The sequence below is a fragment of the Danio rerio genome, chromosome 8 (genome assembly GCF_052040795.2).
Source record: "Danio rerio strain M-AB ecotype USA chromosome 8, GRCz13ab, whole genome shotgun sequence".
Lineage (NCBI taxonomy): Eukaryota > Metazoa > Chordata > Actinopteri > Cypriniformes > Danionidae > Danio > Danio rerio.
The window spans coordinates 20,540,001-20,561,306 of record NC_141028.1 but is presented as its reverse complement, the minus strand read 5'-3'; the positions used below and the strand labels follow the sequence as shown (position 1 = coordinate 20,561,306).

The following is a 21,306-nucleotide window of genomic DNA, read 5'->3' as shown; positions in this document are numbered from 1 at the left end:
ATATAATACAGTAATACACTAAACTTATTATAGCTCTTCATGATAAAAACGTCAATTATCACGGAAATATCAGTCATATGCAAACACAAGATAAATATTCAAAAACTTTACTTTTTTTATTTTGAGGAGAGTTGTGAAATCAACCATTTTTGATATCCTGATTTCTAGTACAATATCAAAATAAGAAAAAAACAGGATGATGAACATCAGACAAGGACCAACAATTTACAATGCCTGTGGCACAAATAGGATGAATAACCGACATTTTCATCAACATTCAGATATCAATGTCAATCCATATGAATGTATAAGGCAAAGTATAGGAACAGTGGTTGGTCATGATTTTTCTTTCATGCTTTCACCATTTTAAACACATCATCCACAGCATCAATCATCCAGTAGATATCAAGTATATTTTAAAAATGCAAAAAAAATCTATATAGTTCAGCTATAATTAATATAAGGGGTATAATTACATGCTAATTAAAATTGTTTTAGAGGGAATAAAACATTTACTATCCCAAAAGTGTTCAAGTGCAACTTCCCACAAATACTATAGATCACCAAACTGCTGCATTAATATAGTTTCCTCTGTGTAGCTGTGCCAGCAGATAAGTGGCAAATCTAGAAGATAGCCAGCTAACACAAAATGAAGATATCTGATGATTCAGCATTTTATGCAAAACTCCATTAAATCATCCTGGAGTATCAATTATTTTAAGTGCCTAAGGCCGCTGGAACAGGAACATCCACTCAAGCACCTGTTTGATCTCTGAATATTAAAAACGGCTGAATGGAAAATGAATAAAAGAGAGCTCCTGTTTGTGTTTCCCAACCACATGCTCTTTCATCCACTGTATCAAGAGGGATGAGACAACTGTACTCACCACATATACAGATGAATAGGTGGTTCCTGAAGCATGGTGATAATGGCTGAACTGGAGGAGCTTCAGGCTGTGACAGTGTTCACGTGCACTGAAAAAATACTGGATTCCACACAATTCCCAACACAACACAAATCAGTTACGTTAACTTAATAGTACTTACACATTTAAGTGTAAAACAATTAAGTTGTCCCCCTAAAAACCTGAATAATTGTGTTGATTCAGCTCATTTTAAAATATGTAGTTTAAACAAGCAGCAAAAATATATTTTTGAGTGTGTGTTTGGGGTGATCAGTAGCGGTATGGGTCGCTAAATCGGAAGGGTTTGATCTCATTGACGGTGCAGAGGAGGTCATGCATGCGTCTCGCTCTTCTCTCCTCCAGCATGAGCCTGCGGGAGCGCTCTCGAGCCAACTGATGTTCCGCTCTTTTCTCTGAGCGCTTCCGTCTCAACCACCTGTTGCGCAAAAGAGCAAGAGAAGGTGCTTCACGTTGGTTTTAAGGATAGGCGCTGCAGATGGATGGGGAAAAATGCACTGATTGTTATCACCACGACACCAACCCAGTTGACAGAATGCATTGAAGGGATATAGTTCACCCAAAAATGTAAATTGACTAACTATTTACTCATCCTCAGGTGGTTATAAACCTTTCTGTTTCTTTCTTCTGTGGAACTCAAAAGGAAATATATATTTCTAAGAAAAAAGCTGGAAACCTGTAACCATTGACTTCCAGAGAGAAAAACAAATACTATGTACAGTATGGAAGTCAATGGTTACAGGCTTGCAGTTTTCTTGAAATATCTTCTTTTGTGTTCAACTTAGAAAAGAAAGTCAAGTCAGTTAGAAACAAGTAAAGGGAGAGTAAATGAATAGTGATTTTTCATTTTTTGGTGAGCTATCCTTTTAAGGGTTGTGAACATTACTTTTACAACGTGAGTTTGATATTTAAATATGCAAATGGTTCATTTATTTTATTAAATATGCACTAATTTGCATATTTTTCAAGAACAAAAATCTGAACATCGGATGATGCCGCATTTGAAATGTTCTTTTTTATTCATCTTAGAGTCAAAGGCATTTACAGATGGGATTTCGGCTGTCTCTTTTTATCAAATATTTATCATATTCATTTCTGAACACTCAGAAAATAAATGTATGAATATATCCCTCTGTTAAAAAACAGAATACAAATAGGAATAAAACTGTAACGTCTAGTCTGTGCAGGTGCTGCTGAAATGTATATTTGTGGCTCAGTGCAGGAGACAAAACTCATTTTGAGAAATCAGCCTTTAAATAAATGTCTTGTATATGAAATCTCCAGACATAAATGTATAAAGTGTGAGAAAAGAAACATTTAAAAGTGTATTCTGGATCCTTTTGGATCACAATACACTGAAAAATTTGTTTATGAAACATCAAAAATCAGGGTCTCAATTGCTCTGTATACTGTATGAGGTCTGAACTCACTGTCTGAAGGCCTTCTCGCTCTCCTCCCGGCTATGCAGGCAAAAGCCGCTGTCTTTTTCCAGTCTCTTCATGTCTTCTAGCTGCTTGTCTTTGAACTGCTGTTCTTGTTTCTTCTGGAGCCAAATTTTAAAAGCCTCCTCGGGGTCGCCACAGTCCCTCTGCCAGAACAACAGCAGCAATTATAGTGACAGTCTTTTAATGGCATCAAGCCAGTGATTATAATTGATAAGTCAATGGACTTATGAATGCGTTCTTAATTTTCTAAAATAACTGTCTGCTTAAACACCAAATCAGCATATTAGAATGATTTCTATTGGATCATGTGACACTGAAAACTGGAGTATTGAGTCTGAAATTTTAGCTTTTAGAATTTGATTTTAAAATATATTAAATTGGAAACATTTGTTTTAAATTGTAATATAATTAATCTTTAACTCTTTGATCGAATAAATGCAGACTAACGATAAAAAAAACTATTTTACAAAATCCAAATGATTGTAAATCTATTAAAATTAAACATTTTTAAATTATTAAGCCATTATATGGAAAACAATTAGCTTTAATATGAACTATGTCGGAGTTTGCATGTTCTCCCTGCCTTCGCGTGGGTTTCCTCCAGGTGCTCCGGTTTCCCCCACAGTCCAAAGACATGCAGCACAGGTGAATTGGGTATGGTAAGTTGTCCGTAGTGTATGAGTGTGTGTGTGAATGTGTGTGTGGATGTTTCCCAGAGATGGGTTGCGGTTGGAAGGGCATCCGCTGCGTAAAAATTTGCTGGATAAGTTGGCGGTTCATTCCGCTGTGGCAACCCCAGATTAATAAAGGGACTAAGCCGACAAGAAAATGAATGAATGAATGAACTATGTCTATATACTGTCTATCTTGTCCCTAATTATAATTAAATCAAACAAATCAGAAAGAATTTAAAAATAATGAAAGTATGAAGCTTTTATATTTTAGACTGATGATTTAATTTGGCTGTTCTTGACAACTAAATGATTACAAACTCCAGTTAAACATCTATTCTAATGGATACAGGGCTCCTCCTAGTGGACATACCCTGCAGCTCATCCTCTCCATTTCCTGGGCTTTGTGAACTCTCCTCTCCTCCAGCAGCTGCTCCCTCTTCCTCATGAGCCACGACTGGAAGGCGATCTCATTCTCCTGACGCTTCTGCTCCTCCTCTTCCCTTTTCTTCATCTCATCCTTAAAAAGAAAACCAAAAGATGCAGGGAAAAATTCAGAAAATCTAATGTTAATCCTCAGGCCAAAATGTAAATCAACTTTAGAGAAGAGTTTTAACTTAAACTGAGGTCCTCTCTGATTCATGAAATGCAAATCAATGGATATTGCCACTTTGAAAGTCTATATAGGTTTGAACATATACAGCTAAAATAAAATGAATACCTGTCCCTCCTGAAAATACAGTATGACTATTATTAGCTTCCTGTCACATAATAATGTATGTGCGCGAACACTTATGAACTGATGTTGTGTGTTTACAGAGGAGAGGGAGGACGTGTGTGTTGTAATGTACAATAAAATGTCTTAAATTTGTTAATTTGACGATTAAAAAGTCTTAAATGGTTAAACACGAAGATATTCTAAAGAATGTTGAAAAAAGAGCCATTTACATCCACAGTAGAAACAAAACATTTTATAGAATTCAGTAGCTGTTTTCTCAAAATTCTTCAAAATATCTTCGTGTTTAACCATTTAAGACTTTTTAATCGTCAAATTAACCAATTTAAGACTTTTAAAGACCTTTTAAGGTTGCCACAAAAAATTCTTATGTAATTATTTCTTAGCAACATGTTTTAATGTGTCAAAACAAGAAAATTGTAGTTGTACAGTATACACTATTTTCAACATAATATTTCTTTTTTTAAATGACACCTTTAGCATTAAAAGTAAATTTATTGTAGAGGCATTTACATAAATAATCAAAAGTATATACAGTTGAAGTCAGAATTTTTAGCCCCCTGAATTATTAGACCCCGTTTATTTTTTTCCCCAATTTCTGTTTAACAGAGAGAAGATTTTTCTCAACACATTTCTAAACTTAATAGTTTTAATAACTCATTTCTAATAACTGATTTATTTTATCTTTGTCATGATGACAGTAAATAACATTTGACTAGATATTTTTCGAGTGACATTTAAAGCCTTAACCAGCTTAATTAGGCTAACTATGTAGGTTAGGGTAATTATGCAAGTTATTGTTCAATGATGGTTTGTTCTGTAGCCTATCAAAAAAATAGCATAAAGGGGCTAATAATTTTGTCCTTAAAATAGTGTTTAAAAAATTAAAAACTGCTTTTATTCAAGTCGAAATAAAACAAATAAGACTTTCTCCAGAATAAAAAATATTATCAGACATACTGTAATAATTCATTGCTCTTTTAAACATCATATATATAAAAAAGAAAATCAAAGAGGGGCTAATAATTCTGACTTCAACTGTATTTGTTGGTTTTTAGTCCAAATTGATTGAGTGTAACTTCTATTCAACCTAATGCATTTTTGTTATTATTAGGAGGAACTGTGTAATTGTTTTTAGTTTTCTCTCCCTGATTTTATTAAGATGTATTGTGATGCTGGTGATTGGATGGATGTCGGACCAAGTTTTACTTGGACAAAGGAAAATTTAAGACATACAACAAAATATTTTAATGAATTTAAGATTTTTAAGGCCTAAAATTTTTTTTTCTGAAATTTAAGACACTTTAAGACTTTTTAAGACCCTGTTAACAGAAGAAATAGTTAACGATGACAAAATTGTAATTTTTGAGTGAGCTATACCTTTAATGTTCTACATCTAAGTCACAAAGGACCAGAGAGTGGGTAAATTAAAAGCCTAATAAGCAAATGTGTACATTTTGTACATTTTAATTTCAATACAACTGAAATAATTTTTATGTTCACCTCTTTGGCTTGCCTCTCCCTGCGCTGCTGAAGTTTGGCCAGTAATTCTTTCTGCTGTGGCGACAGGGTGAAAGTGGCATGTGAAGGAGCTCCATTTGCAGACTGGACCCTTCGCTTGGTGCCTTGCACCCATGTTCCCCTTTGGGACGGCCTGGCAGAACTAGGCCTATTTCTGTGCTTCGGTGGAGGCTTGGGAATGTACAGAGATTCATTACTTGGGGGAAAAGGTGAAGTCAAATTCTGCCTCGGCGAGGACACTGGACTTTTATTGAGATGCTGACCAGACTCAGTTTGTCGTAAAGGCGCTCGTTGATTGTCGTTGTGAGAAACTGGCAATGGAGGAAGCAACCCTTGACTTTCTACTTCCTTAAGACTCACCAGATCAAACTTTCCATCTTTTTCAATTAAAACTCGTCCTTCTTTTCCTCCCTCATTGTGCTCATCCTCAGGACCGTCCTTGTTCTGGTTCTCTTCTCTTTGAGAGATCCTCAGTCTCTGCATTTGTCCGGACACCTCTTGCTCTTCCTCTACGTCTCCAAAAGAGGCGATGTTGCTTTCTTGAGCATCAAACTCATGAGCAGGAACCACCAGGTCAACCAGAGTGTCTTTAAACTGGAGGCGTCTGCGCCGCATCTGGTCTGGAGGATCCTGGTCCTGGAGTTGCTTGTTAGCCTCTTGAATTTTATCCAAAATATACTTCTTTTCATCATCAAGGTCTTCATCGTCGTTCTGTAAGTGTGGAGATGTTATAAGCTCGTCCCTGTCAGGATCTACCGTATCCTCTAATGGCTCCATAGGCGTCGGCCACCTTTCACCCCCTTCCTCATCATCCATTTCTTTGTGCTGGTTCAGCACATCTTTAAAATCATCTTCTTCCAGTTCTTTGTCTATCTGAGCTTCAATGTCATCATCATCTGGATCCTTTGTTGAAGAAAATAATGTATGAGAAAGGCAGAATAAGAAACACAATGCAAAAAAATGTGCCATCAAGTGGATTAAATTCATGATATACTCTCCCTTCACAAAACCTGTTTGGGTTTCTTTCTTCTGTTGCACACAAACAAAGATATTTTAAAGAATGTAGAAAGCCAGTAGACTTCCATTGTATTTTATTTCCACTACACCTACCAGTCTCCAACATTCTTCAGAATATGTTCTTGTGTTTTCAACAGAGGAAAGAAACTCAAAAAGGTTAGGAAACAACACTTGAGGGTGAGTAAATGGTAAATAAATTGGCTGAATTAATCCTCTAAGGAGAGTGTGTTCTCTGAAGGCCGAATCAGATACATAGAGTGTATGTGCTGAATAATGCAACGCAATGAGACATAGTTCTCTGGGTGAGTGAAAGTGTGTATGGATCTGTGTCAGCGGGGTGGATTTCACACACACGCACGGGTACGGCGTCTGTGTAATGCAATACCAAACACACTGTCTTCGAGATATGAAGCTGTTTCTGCCATCATTGTGTATTCACTAGCTTACCTGTTCCTCGCTCTTGCTCTCCTCGCTGATAAGCCAGTCCAGATCTTTCTCAAAGTCATCCTCATACTCATCCACAGCGTTTTTTACTGCAGAAACACTCATTCTGTCCCCAGTTTCTCACCATGGAAGGATCCTCACTAAAACAACGGAGAAAAATCACTAGATTATTCTAAAACAAAAAATCTACTTATCTTTAAATGACTATTTAGAAATCTGAATTTTACTAGACGAGATTTAGAATTATTTGAAATGATAATTATTTATTAATGATTTTATTGACAAATTTGATCAGTATTAATTCTCAATTTAACTTAATTACATCATCGCAGAGATTAAAATCACATAGGGGGGACATAAATATGTTAGCTGGTTTGTTGAGGTGGACGTGTATATAAAGAGATAAAGTTCATTAGATTGTGATGTCTCTTGAATTGAGTGTCAGATCTGTAATAAAATCAAACAAAAAATATGCATATACTTATTTTAGCAAGTTGCCAAGGAAAAAAATATATTTAGTTTGATTTGATGTGCTAAAGAAACGAAAATGCAAACAATCTGCTAAATCTGTCAGTACATTATTTGTTATAGTCAAATTCTATTATTCCAATAGAAATTTCTCCACATAAAAATACTGTAATTTGGGCATTTTATAATGACAATTTGTCCAAATAACAAATGTTTTAGTTTTTTTTTTCAATATGTTTATTGATTTTATTTCCCTTTTCTCCCCATCAACAAGGCATTCAACAACAATGCAAACTACACAGCACATATCTACACCATTCTTATATATGTATACATAAAATTGTAATATATAGAATCATGACCTCTTTCTTTTAAATTTTGGATAGTTATTTCCTCTTATTTTGATAAAAAGATGGTATACAACTAATCTGTGTTTCTTTTGATGACATGTAAAATGTTTTAGTTACTGAGTGTGGATGAATACCAGGGTTACTCCATTAAACGTTTGTTTTCTTAACATTTATCAAATTGGTATTGTGTTGTTTAACAATGAATATATTTTGAGACATGGCATCTTTTGTTATTTTGACCAATTCTATTTTTCATGTTCAAACATTTATTATATTACATTAAGAAAAAAAATAACCATTAGTTTGCAGAACAAAACAAATTTAACGTTTTGCTCATACACATAACTTTACATTTTACATACATACAACTTTACATTTTAAATCCAAAGAAATGGACAATTTCCAAATGGTTTGTTGTTTCAGTTTAACATGCAGTGTAGTGTTAATATGTCGACATAAACCCTGGTGGTCTTCTATGTTTATAGTAAAACTGACCTACTCGTTTGCTTTCAGTTATATTATTTTCCCGCGCCTCAAGATGCATACTCTTACCTTCAGAACTTCTGCACGGTGTTGCCTTGCGCTGAGGGCAAAAAATTGTGTCAATTCATTATCCGCTCTCTCTATATATATATCCGAGAGCGGGTCTCTATGCGCTACACCTGTACAGTAGAGAGCAGCTCTAATCCTCGGCTGATCCTCGCCTTCAAAGGACCATGTAACAGGTGTTGCTATAGAGACGCACAACACGGCCTGTCGTGGTGCGCGCGCATGCGCAGACTCTGTAAATGTAGACGGGAGATCCAGCCAGATTTTTATCTGTGATACAGTTAGTGGAAAAATAAAAAGGCACAACAAAGACAATGTGGTTTACTTGTTTGGCCAAATCGTTATGCATAAAAATGTTTATTCATAGTTTATTTCAAGTATTTACATAGTTAATAATAATATTTTTATTACCCTGACACTTCTCTATTTCACTTTCTTACTGAATGCTCAGCACTTGTACTTTTAAATGTTTGCAGAGTTCCCGCTTAAAAAAAAAAAAAAAAAAAAAAATATATATATATATATATATATATATATATATATATATATATATATATATATATATATATATATATATATATATATACAATTAATTAATACAGAATATGTGATAAAAACCAAGGGTTCACATAATGTCATGAATGAATGAGTGAATACATTGATGGATGGATAAATGAATAAATGATTGGCAAGTAAAAACCTTAAACTGCACAGATTTTTTGCTGCTTTTCTAAAACACATTTTTATAGCACCCATGCAAATATTCAGTTCAATTCATTTCATCTTTATTTCTATAGCACTTTTACCGTGTAGATTGTGTCAAGGTTGAGGTTCACACATCACATGTCAGCCCGTGTTTTTGTGGTTCCTGAGCATTCTAACTAATTTAAAGGCTGCAGTCCATGAGAGTGGGCGATTGTCATCCAATCAAATGGCAGTAAGGCTTAATAAATCCACTACACTGAAAAGCAGCATGGCACCAGTTCACTCCAGACACAAACATAAGCCACATTAACAATGTTTTTATTCATATTTATGGATATGATAACCAATATTTGATAGATTGTATGTAAAAAAGAGGGATTGCACTTACTAATTAAAGTTTAAAATCTTTTGTAACATTGCAAGCTATATCAGAATTTTTTTCCTTCAAATATGTCTGTCCATTAGGATGTACAATGGGTTCAAAATCTGTAACTGAAATTAAATCTCCAGTAATGCTGAAGAACTGAAGCACTAATTCATTGCTGAACCAATTTCATATGCAGAATTTACAGATCCTAAAATTCTTGAGCACATTATGTTGAGTGATGAGGAAGATGAAGATAAAGTTTGTTGTAAACAAGATGCAATCTATATTTTATTTAGACATTATAATCTATATTATAATCTATATCTAGGTGCAACAAAAAACACAAAATTAAAGTAAAACTGTTACAGTCTTCATTGTGACTTTGAAAATAAATTTCAGGAATATACCAGCAATTGTGTGTGTTTTTATTTTTATTTTATTTTTTGTATTTTATATTGATAAAATGTTCAGTAAGAACTGTTCTGACCTGATGTCCATTGAAATGGACAACGAATATACGCTATGTACTAAAAGGTTGTTGATTTTTTTTATCATTTATTGGAGCCTCTAGAACCGTGGAAACATACTTTACCATTTTTCAGACACTTGGAACATAATTTGGGTCTGAAGGGGTTAAAACAGATCCTAACATCTTTTTGAAAGAGAGAGAAACATTATAGATGGCTTTCACCAACATACAATTTATGAATAAACAACCTGCCGATTTATATATAGATAAAATACTTGTCAAGTAAAAAAACCCAAAACTGCATAGAAATATATAAATTGTCAAAACTTGTCTTTTCAATAATCTCGGAAGTACACGTTTAGCATGTCATTTAACATCCTTGGTATATGTAGTCCACGTCGGTCTGAAAAACGCGAAGCTCAATGGTAAAAAAACTCGATTTCCCATAACACCCCTCGACGCTCGCTCAAAACTCAAGAAGTCACGCCTCCGCGGGCAGAACTGTTGGAGAAGCTACGTGCGGAGGCGCATATAGTTACTTTACACCCATTTATGACACTCTTATCAATTGGCAGCTCGTGGACAGACTGCGTCGTGTTCGCTCAGCAGACAGCATGACTTCGTTAGCTTTGTGCACAATTAACAGCTCAACGAGATCAATAGCAAGACTGTGCCGAGTGTCCCACTCTGCGCATGGCACAGCTGATGTACACTCTTTCGTAGCCCGTTACTCAACCCTGCGTAATTGTAGTGCTTCTCTTCCGAGAGGAAAATGCTCATTCATAAAAACGGTAACCAGGCAGATGTGCCAGTCGTCGCCGAGGAGGATCTCTCTCGGACGGTACGGTAAAGGCGTGTTTCTGGCTGCAGGAGCCGCGGCTGTCACCGGTGTTCTGGCGGCTGGTGTAAGTCACTTCCAGCGGGCAGAAATGGCAACGAAGATCTCCAGAGTTGAGGAGGAGGACGGAGACATTCGGGAGAGGTGCAAGTCGTTCATGTCTCCACCAGTCACTGACATCAAGCTCCTAGAGCAGAGGAAAGACGAGATGTCGACAAGGATGGAGATGCTCATCATGGAGACACAGTCGGCTTTCTGCAGAGCCCTGGAGCAGGTGGATGGAGGCTCATTCAGGGTGGATAGGTGGAGCAGAAAGGAAGGTTGGCTCTTTAATGTATATATATTTTTTAATTTCATCATGAAGCTTTCACTGTAAACTGTATTTTTTTAATATAATTTTTCTTAGTGTGTTTTGTTGTTAAAACAAGTTAGTTTGGATGAAACAATAAATGTGTAGTACATAACTTTTGGCACACAACAGGTTGAAAGTAGAACAAACAGTGTGGGCTAAAGTCCTGATTTCTGTTTAAGATATTTCCACATAAAGAGCACAGGGGTGTAATAATTATGTTACCACCTTTTAATTATATTAAGAATCAAAATTTTGGAGATTAAAAAAAATTAAAGTTGGTCACACTTAAGGTTCCACTGGTTTATTTATTTAATGTGTTTGAGGAATTTCAGCGTTATGGATGTGACATTTGCAGTAAAAACTCAAAACTTAAATTCACTAGAAAGTATATGTTAAAAATTACATTGAAAAATCTGTTTATATTTTCCAAAACAACTAACCACAGAGTCATAGGATTAGAGAAATATCAACCTGTAAACATTTTTCCATATTTTCCATGAGGAAAATAAACATGAGTTTTGGATATGACCAAAAAAGTCTGCTAGTTTACAGTATACAACATTCTTAAACTGCACAACTCAAAAGAACAACGCCAATAAAAAGGATAAGAGCTGACTCTCTATAGAACAAAAAATATTGATTTCATTTTATTTTTTGCATTTATGAGGTTCAAGTTTTGTTAAGAATGTGACTTCATTAGTGATGCATCAAATGTGAAATTAGCACTTGTGTCTCTTTGGTAAATCAAATATAATAGTTCGGAAATTGAGACATTTTTGAGTAGTTTTTAAATACAGTAAAATACTTGCTTACACCAAAAATGTAGAAAAGGTTTGGCTTTTTTGGTTGAAGCTTTTTTTATGGAAAGGTTGACATTTGTATGGAATTGCTCATTTACTAACATAAACAAACCATAAACAATACATTTATTACACTATTTATTATTGTGTCTCAATATTAGTTTGTGAAAATAAAGTCATTGTTAGTTGCTAACAAGCTTAACTTTGGATGTCAATAATGCATTAGTGAATACTGAACTATGTTTAATGTTCATTCTTCTTAGTTCAAGCTATCAAATGCATTACCTAATGGAACCTTATTGTAAACTGTGACCAGGAACTCTAAATATCTAATCAGAGTTATGAGATGCATCATACAATCAGATAAATATCTATGAAAGACATTTTAGTCATAACTTTAACAAACAATGAACCATACATTCATGTCGCTTAATATTAGTTAATGAAAATAAAGTCATCATTAGTTCTTGTTAACGTGCAGTGCATTACCTAATGCTAACAAGCTCAACTTTGGATTTTAATAATGCATTAGTGAATGTTGAACTATGATTAATAAAATCTGTACAAGTATTGTTCATTCTAAGTTCCTCTACATGAACCAATTGAACCTTATTGTAAAGTGTGACTAGAGTCTAAATATTTCATAGAAGTTATGAAATGCGTCATATTAAATATTAGATAAATATCTATAAAAGACATTTTAGTCATAACTTCGAATTTATATAATTTCAACATTTACATCATAATTTGCATCATAATTCATCATAATGCATTCATAATAAAAAAATAGCTTTAACTTTGTTGAAAATAAAGATAAAAACATTCATGAATGAAGCATTTTCTATAATCCTCATGCAGATTTGACTTTCTCTGTTTCTCTTGTTTTTTACTAAAGGTGGTGGCGGCATCAGCTGTGTGATGCAGGATGGCAAGATCTTTGAAAAAGCAGGTGTGAATGTGTCTGTGGTGTATGGGAATCTTACTGAGGAGGCCGCCAGGCAGATGCGCAGCCGTGGAAAAATCCTGAAAGGAAAAGATGGTGAGACGCCGACTTCCCGTTTCAAAGTGAACCCAGAGAGTGACTGAAACCAGATCTTTGTGTCTTCAGTTCTGCTTCTAGATTTATTTCTGAACTCCGTCTGAACTATCAGTGGTCTCAAGGCTGTTTCCCTGATAGTTTGTCATACTAGCTCATAAATTTGACAGGAAGTTACGTCGTATATACTGTTTTACAATATCATTATCTCTGCGTTCCAGGAAAGCTGCCATTTCGTGCAATGGGTGTGAGTTCTGTCATACACCCCAAAAACCCCCACATTCCCACAGTGCACTTCAACTACAGATACTTTGAGATTGAAGAAGCAGATGGTGAGTGCTTTTACAGTCGTGTGAGGAGAGATGTTGTTATCTGCAAGCACCACTCATCTCTGTCTCCATCTCCCTTCTTTCTATAGGCACAAAGCAGTGGTGGTTTGGTGGAGGAACGGATCTCACTCCTGTTTACATTGATTTGGAAGATGCCACCCATTTCCACAAGACTCTGAAGGAAGCCTGTGACAAGCATCATCCTAAATATTACCCAGACTTCAAGAAGTGGTATGTAGTCTTATTCAGTGTGTGAATTATACATTGACAATTGGGGGGGATGTGATGATTAAAAGGCTTAACTAGGTTAATTAGGTTAACTAGGCAGTTTAGGGTAATTAGGCAAGTTGTTGTATAACGATGGTTTGTTTTGTAGATTATTGAAAAAAATTTGCTTAAAGGGGCTGATAATTCTGACCTTAACATTCTTTTTAAAAACTGCTTTTATTCTAGCCGAAATAAAACAAATAAGATCTTCTCCAGAAGAAAAAATAGTATCAGACATACTGTGAATATTTCCTTGCTCTGTTAAACATAATTTGGGAAATATTTAAAAAGAAAAAAAATGGTAACACTTTACAATAAGGTTCATTAGTTAATGCATTTACTAACATGAACTAATCATGAACAACACATATAGAGCATTTATTAATCATATTTGAACATTTACTAATGCATTATTAACATTCAAGTCCATGCTTGTTAACATTAGTTAATGCACCATGAGTCAACATGAACTAACAATGAACAACTGTATTTTCATTAACTAACGTTTACTAACATGAATAAATACTGTAGTAAATGTATTGTTCATTGTTTGTTCATGTTAGTAAATGCATTACTTAACATTAACTAATGAACCTTATTGTAAACTGTGACCAAAAAAATCAAAGGAGGGCTAATAATTCTGACTTCAACTGTATATGTGTATAGGTCATCATCTGAAATGTATCAAATATTAAAGTTTCCACAAGGGTTAATCTAAAAACTGCAGTGGGCTTGTTATTTGGTAAAATAAAAGTAGCAAAATAAAAACATTATAATTGTTAAAACATTTGTTTGTTGTTAATTATTATTATATTAAATGATGATTAAATATTTAACACTTAAACATTCAAAATAAATTTTATTTTATATGTTATGTTACATGCAGTTCACCACAGCCTAACATTTGCCACCACAGTTTTATTGTGATCTTTGTAATAATTATCTTGAATTAATTAATCATGCATAGTTTTCTGCCATTAAGTAAATAAGCAAACATGTAATTTGATTATAAACTTTAGGATTCGATTACGTAATCCAAATGCCATGTAATCAATGAGCAGCCAGCACTGCTCAGTCGGGTGTGTTACAGCTGTTATGGGTGTGTATGCGGGTGTGTGTTTTTTGTGAGCTTTCTATCTTCTGGGTGGATTTGAACTGTTAAGCAGTGATAACATTTCCCATTATTTGCAGAATCCAGTGTGGTATTTTTGTGAGTCGACTCTTTTGTTTTAAGGCATCCTCTTAATTTAGTATTTTGTATCATAAAAAGGGCCTATTCACGCGTCAAGAATAATAGCTATGATGAACATAAGTACACTACCTGACAAAAGTCTTGTCGATCTAAGTTGTATAATACTTCATCAGGTTTTATTTTTTTATTATAGTCATCCTTACTACGAAGAAGCTTTAAGATATATACTCAATTAAAGAAACTTTAATTATGATTAAGTGTTGATAAACTTTAGATTAGCATCACTACAGTTTTAATATGTTCTATTCTAGGTGTGACAACTACTTCTACATCCGCCACCGGGGGGAAACGAGAGGCATTGGTGGGATCTTTTTCGATGATTTGGATTCCCCTGATCAGGACGAGGTTTTTAATTTTGTGAGGAGCTGCGCTAAAACTGTGGTGCCTTGTTACCTGCCTATTGTTTACAAGCATCTGAATGACTCCTTTACCCCTGAGGAGAAGGACTGGCAGCAGGTCAGGAGAGGCAGGTCAGTTAAAGAGAAAGAGCCCAGTATATATCATACTGTTCATTAAGATTTCTTTTTAAATGGCCAGAGATGTAATTTACTCCTTGAATATATATTTCAGTATTGTCTAAAATGTGTAATTGCTTTTGTTTTTCCCTCAAATACGTCTATCACATGCAGAAAAAAAGCTTTGCATGGCTTAATGGCGCCATCTAGCGAATATGTTTGGAGCTAGAAAGGAAGGAGACATCTGCGGCCTAGAATTACTTCTATTATTACAACCATACAATTACCGTACAACAATAATTACTGTTTTTACATTGCTGTGAGGGTTGGGGTAAAAGTATATGTTATCAAAGTACAATTAATGAGCAATTTAGTAAATAATAATTCTTGCAGTAGGTTGCAGCTGGAAGGGCATCCGCTGTGTAATATTTATGCTTGATAAGTTGGCGGTTCATTCCGCTGTGGCGACCCCTGATGAGAAAGATTAAATGAACAAATTAATTCTTGCTAGCTTTTCATAGCTGTATCCCTTCTAGCAACATCTGCTTTCCTGAGTTCCTTACTTCTCCTGTTCAAAATGATTGAAATGAATTATTGTTAATGTGAAGTAGTGAAGTGATTAGTTACATTTTTACTGTTTAAACTAAAATCGCCAGTCAGAACAGAGTAATTCTAATGGAAGTTATTTTGTGTCAAATGTTTATTTTATATATATGTGAATGATTAATGATAGACACTTGCTGCCTTTTAAACTTCCTATTAATCAAACAATGAGGGAAAAGTGTTTCATTTACAATATAAAATGTGTCTCAAGCATCCAATCAGCAAATTACTTGATTTCTGTAGGGTCATGTGACCAGGGTTTCCACAGGGACTTAAAGTCTTAAAATGTCTTAAATCTCGAGAGCTAAATTTAAGGCCGTAAAAAGACTTACATCTACTGAAAAGTTGTTTTGTAGGTTTAAAATCTTGTTTTAACTGGTCTTAATTTGCCTTTGTTCATGTATAGCTACCCAATCTGGCCATTAACACCCATACAATCACCAAGAATCCCAATCTCAATACAACTTTGTTTAAAAAATAGCATTTAATTACTTTCCTTACAGTAGCATTTGCTCAAAAGTTCCTTATTTGTTTATTTATTGCTGAGGATACTGAACTCACCTATTTTTTTATTATTAAATTACTATTATTGTAGACTGAAGTAATTGACAGCTATGTTTTGTTCTAATCTTGGTTGGGGTTATAGAGTTTATGAATGGATATATTTAAAAATGTATGAAAAAAGATTCAAACTAAATTTTTAATATTTTGTTGTTAATTGTATTCAATTTTAATTAGCGTTTAGCCCTTACATACTGTACGTCTAAAATTTCATGCATAATGGTCTTTGAAATGCATTTAAAATTCTTAGTTTTGACTTGCTGAAACCTGCAGAAACCCTGGTGACACTGGGCACAAAATTCAGCGTAGCCACTACAGGAATAAAATAAGTAATGATTAGAATTGTAATAAATAATATGTAAAAAGTATTATGGCTTTACTGCATTTGTCATAAAACAAATGCATCTTTAGTGCAATTTTAGATCTCTTTAAGTATATATTATTTATTTATTTTGATTTATTTTTGATGTTATTTGTCAATTGTTCAACAGCTAACAAAGCTCTTGTCTGTTTCTCTTAGATATGTGGAGTTTAATTTGGTGTATGACAGAGGGGTGAAATTTGGTCTGGCCACACCGGGGTCCCGCATCGAGAGCATCCTGATGTCTCTGCCACTTACTGCAAGGTAAATGACTTTGTGTGAGGAAAATATGTGTGTCACATCAGCTGCTGCATATTACCCTCATGCCCTGAATATTCTTGAACTATGTTTAGATAACTTTAAAAACATAGTTTCCTGTACTGAACATTTCATTTAAAAGCTATTTTATGCTTAATCATGACTAATCATGTACAAATCTTTATATCAAGTTTTAATATTTAATGACAATTTTACGTTATATATAAGTATTTGTGGACAGCACGGTGGCGCAGTGGGTAGCACAATGGCTTCACAGCAAGGTTGCTGGTTCGAGCCCTGGCTGGGTCAGTTGGTGTTTGAATAAACTAAATTTGTTGTAGTGTATGTGTGTGAATGTAAGAGTGTATGGATGGTACTGGGTTGTGGCTTGAAGGGCATCTGCTCCGTAAAACATATGCTGGATAAGTTGGTGGATCATTCCGCTGTGGCGACCCCAGATTAATAACGAGACTAAGCCGAAAAGAAAATGAATGAATGAATATAAGTATTTATGTACATGTATACATGGATGTATGTCTTTTATATATACATGCTAATAAATATACATAGTACACAAAAATATGTAAGCAAACACCCCTTATTTACCTGTTCCTTCCTTCCTTCGTTACCCCGATCTATTCCGGAACCTCGCAAATTACAAATGAAGCACAGGTGTTACACAATAAATAATAAAAAAAAATTTTTAAGGTTTACTTATAATTTTTCCTTCCCTAAGCTTCTTTGCTTCTAGCATTTTAAGTATTTAATGTTGCTTTTTGAGCATGAAAATTCCTTCCTACTTGGTTTGAGTTGCCTTTAATAGTGTTTTGTTCATATTAAACAGTCTCAGCGTTACTATTACACTGTGGCTGCCAAAACCTGTCAACAGTTCTGGCCGATGCTAAGATATAAACAGAAACCTACTGGCTCATTTAAGAAAGGCTAGGAGCTTTTTATATGACTCGCCTGTCTTCCTGTTTCAGTGGAAAATACATAATTGAATAACGCTGCATGTTTCAACTTCAGAAGACCTTTAGACTGAAAAGTCATTCATTTTTACAGGAAATCAAAACTAACCATAATGATTTTGTCAGCTCACATTGCTGGTTGTTGGTGAACAATTAATCTGTGCATGTCACTAAGAAAAAAAATAATCTTTAATTGAAATCTGAAAATGCACGTCCTGAGTACCTGTTTTCAGTTAAATTCTCAGATCACGTCTGTCTGTGGTATTGGGCGTGGCTAACATACTTAACCACACCCCTCCATCTGTCAGTTTTGACAACAAACAGAAATGGCGAAGATGAGGAGTTCGGTTGTAATATCTCTCCCGATTTTCTGATCTTTCTGAATGAAATGCCTATTATACTACATCCAATCAGCTTGCAGTATAAAAAACCAAGCCACGCCCACTGTTTTCTCATTTAATATTAAGTTTCTTTAGGAACTGCATCACAGTACTAAAATAAAGCTTCCGGTTCATGCAGACTTTAAAAGGCATACAATTGCTTTGTTTGTTGTTGCCCAGAGTAAGCGCTGCACATGCTGTAAAAGCTTCATCTTCTGGAAAAGGGGCATTGAAAAGCAGACAAAAACTCTGTGCTTTTGCTTTCAACCACAAAAGGAGCATTCACAGCACATGATCATAAATAATTAATGAGCTGACACTTTCTAGCAGCATGTGGGACTTATAGTTAAAAGGCAAATAATTTGACCCCTTAAAACTGTCAGGATATTATTGTGCCTTCACATAAATGTACAAACTCATAAACAACCTTTAGGCGATCAGAAAGCATAATAATTATGAAGCAGGGTCTTCTCATAGGATAAGAAAACTCAGTCTGGGAAAAATAAGGAGATACTGATGCGTCATCACTCCACTTGCAGTGAAGAGCTACATCACTGATTTTAATTTCGCCCCAATAATCATTTTAAACCCGGAGGATGAAATTAGCTGACAAAAGCTCAAAATGATCCAGTTTTGCCCACAATTAAAGCTAACAGGTGCTAACGTTGTCTTAATTAATGCTCAACACACACAAATCTGTCTTCAAGTTTTTAAATAAGTCTCAATAAAGTACTCGAGGGTTTCTTGAACCTTAAAATATATGCAGTCGTTACTATTGTTTGCTGTTGCCCAGACTAGCAAATGTAAAAACACTACAAGCTCCTCCTACTGAAAAATGGGCGGGGAACATCAGCAGCTCATTTGCATGTCTGCATATATTTACAGCATATAATAACAAATTAACCTTTAAAGGAGATTCACCGAAAAAACAATACAATTCTGTCAAAAATTCCTCGCCCCCAAACCCATGAGGCATTCGTTCATCTTCAGAACACAAATGAAGATATTTGAGATATAATCCGAGAGCTCGCAAACCTTCCATAGACGGCAACATTCCTGAAAAGATCCAGAAAGATGCCAAAAGCACTTCAGTGGTTCAACTATCATTTTACGAACCTATAAGAACACTTTTGTGTGCCAAAAACTGAAACAATGGCTGCGTCCTAAATCGCCTACTACACAGTAGGTACTGCATTTGAATCAAAATGTACTACTCTGCTGTTAGAAAAGTATGTTCTATACAGTATAAATGTGAAAAGTATGAATGGAACTCAGACATACTACATCCACCATTTTGTCATGATCACATGACCTACTCGCATCAGTCACGTTGCTTTACTTCCATTCATGAATTCTCTCACTGTGCATCATGGGATAGCATAGCGTGCATCAGTTGCGCACTTCAGTATCTCGCCGGAAGTAGCAGTCCATCTGGGTACTTTTTGCATACTGACTTTCGATTTTTATAAATTAGGACATGCTACTCAGCTCTCAAACTGTTTTTAGTGTACTATATAGTATGGAAGTATGCGATTTCAGACTTTTCTTTTCTGTGTATTTCAGGACATGTTCACGAGAGCATGCTAAATCGAAAATACTGCCGATTAATTCTATATTTCAGGTTTTATTACCAGACAAAATATTCCCATAGCTTCATTACAGTTGTCTACAGAAGTCTCTTGAAATTGTTTGACAATGTTTTTATTTTTTGGGGTTTTTTTTTCTGGACTTTAAATGTTTCAGTACCCTTGCTGACTACATAGGGTCAGAGAGCGCTTGATTTATCTAAAATAACAAATTCTAAGACTTTCTGAAGATAAATAAAGCTCTCTGGTGTTTGTTAAGACGTGATAATTAATTATTGACTTTTCATTTGTGGGGGAACTAACCCATTAAGCCAGTGATGCCCAAACTAGGGCTAAAGTTGGCCCATGGTAACATTTGATTTGGCCCACCATCCCATCTGAGATGAGAGGGGGAATAATGGGTAAGGTTGGGGCGAATGCCTTCAACAGAGATCGTCACTAATTTAACATAACCTTATATTTGTTTGTTTAATTGATGAACTACAAAAAGCAAAGTGAAATGAAATGATTCAATGAAATGTTGTAAATTAATTGGATTTTTTTAAAGAGTCATGAAACCCTTGAGCACATTTTTAGATGTTGACATACTGTATGTGTGTGTGGCACATTGCTAAAACCACACTTATAGGTAACATCTGTTTCACTATTAAGAGAAAAATTGCTAATTTTGTAAAAAAAAAAAAAAAATTGTGTTATAAATCCATTGTGTTATAAAGGAGATTGTTTATGCTTTTATTGTATTGTAAAGTATTGTAAAAAAAAAAAAAAAAAAAAGTCATTATTATTAATACGATTAAATGTTTTTTTTTTTTCCTATTTATTTTTAAATATTATTATTTTAGTAAAGTTTCCATGGCAAATAATGTAATACAGTTTGGTTTACAGTTTAGCTTCAGCCCACCACCCTCAATCAAGTTTGGTTTTTGGCCCTTCATAAGAAAAGGTTTGGGCACCCCTGCGATAAGCTGAATAGTTAGACCCCTTTAAAGCAGTCGAAATTTTGTTTCTATGTGTCCACAAAATAATTGTACAAACAAACAAACTCTTAAAGAATGAGTGTGTATGGATGTTTCCCAGTGATGGATTGTAGCTGCAAGGGCATTCGCTGCGTAAAACATATGCTGGATAAGTTAGCGGTTCATTCTGCTGTGGCAACCCCAGATTATTAAAAGGTAATAAGCCGAAAAGAAAATGAATAAATGAACTCTTACACTCAAAAAAAGATTTTTTGCTGCTTGTTCAAACGACTTATTTTAATTTAATTTAATTTTTCATTCATTTTCTTTTCAGCTTAGTCCCTTTATTAATCTGGGGTCGCCACAGCGGAATGAACTGCCAACTTATCCAACATAGGTTTTCACGGAGCCGATGCCCTTCTAGCTGCAACTCATCACTGGGAAACACCCTTACTCTTCCATTCACACACATACATTACGGACAATTTTGCTTACCCAATTCACCCATAGCGCATGTCTGTAGTCTCTTGTAGGAATGAGTTCATCCGACGATAGATTTGAACCGGGTTCATGATCGAATGCCTCTAAACAAGTTGCCATGTGCTTTTTGAGCTACGCCACTGGGCCTCTGCCCATAAC

General features: G+C 34.9%; 2 protein-coding genes across 3 annotated transcripts in view; one reads left to right on the top strand and one right to left on the bottom strand.

The window, feature by feature from the left end:
* Positions 1-91: 91 nt before the first annotated feature.
* ccdc181 (coiled-coil domain containing 181) lies at positions 92-8,292 on the bottom strand. Of its 2 annotated transcripts, none has more exons than XM_087263679.1 (6): positions 8,128-8,283; positions 6,761-6,897; positions 5,279-6,199; positions 3,413-3,559; positions 2,354-2,511; positions 92-1,395 (listed from the first exon to the last, which is right to left on the bottom strand). In XM_087263679.1, exons 2-6 carry the CDS (start codon positions 6,860-6,862, stop codon positions 1,383-1,385), a joined length of 1,341 nt encoding a protein of 446 aa, XP_087119805.1. In that variant the 5' UTR covers positions 6,863-6,897; positions 8,128-8,283; the 3' UTR covers positions 92-1,382. The 2 variants fall into 2 exon arrangements, with proteins under 2 accessions (XP_087119805.1, NP_001122012.1); NM_001128540.1 differs by having other exon boundaries at positions 1,126-1,341; positions 8,128-8,292.
* A 1,948-nt stretch (positions 8,293-10,240) lies between these two features.
* cpox (coproporphyrinogen oxidase) overlaps positions 10,241-21,306 on the top strand; it is a 12,292-nt gene continuing 1,226 nt past the window's right edge. Inside the window, 6 exon segments of the mRNA NM_001040094.2 lie at positions 10,241-10,823; positions 12,551-12,694; positions 12,913-13,023; positions 13,110-13,251; positions 14,791-15,009; positions 16,679-16,783. Of these exon segments, the coding sequence (NP_001035183.2) occupies positions 10,280-10,823; positions 12,551-12,694; positions 12,913-13,023; positions 13,110-13,251; positions 14,791-15,009; positions 16,679-16,783 (1,265 nt within the window). The 5' untranslated portion in view covers positions 10,241-10,279.

What these genes read in the sequence shown, in the direction of transcription:
- ccdc181 (NM_001128540.1), bottom strand. Translation starts at nt 6,862, where the DNA reads ATGAGTGTTTCTGCAGTAAAAAACGCTGTGGATGAGTATGAGGATGAC. An exon ending in AGAGCAAGAGCGAGGAACAG is followed by an intron (nt 6,200 to 6,760) that starts GTAAGCTAGTGA and finishes TCTTCAACAAAG; the next exon opens with GATCCAGATGATGATGACAT. An exon ending in AGCGAGAAGGCCTTCAGACA is followed by an intron (nt 1,342 to 2,353) that starts GTGAGTTCAGAC and finishes TTTGCGCAACAG; the next exon opens with GTGGTTGAGACGGAAGCGCT.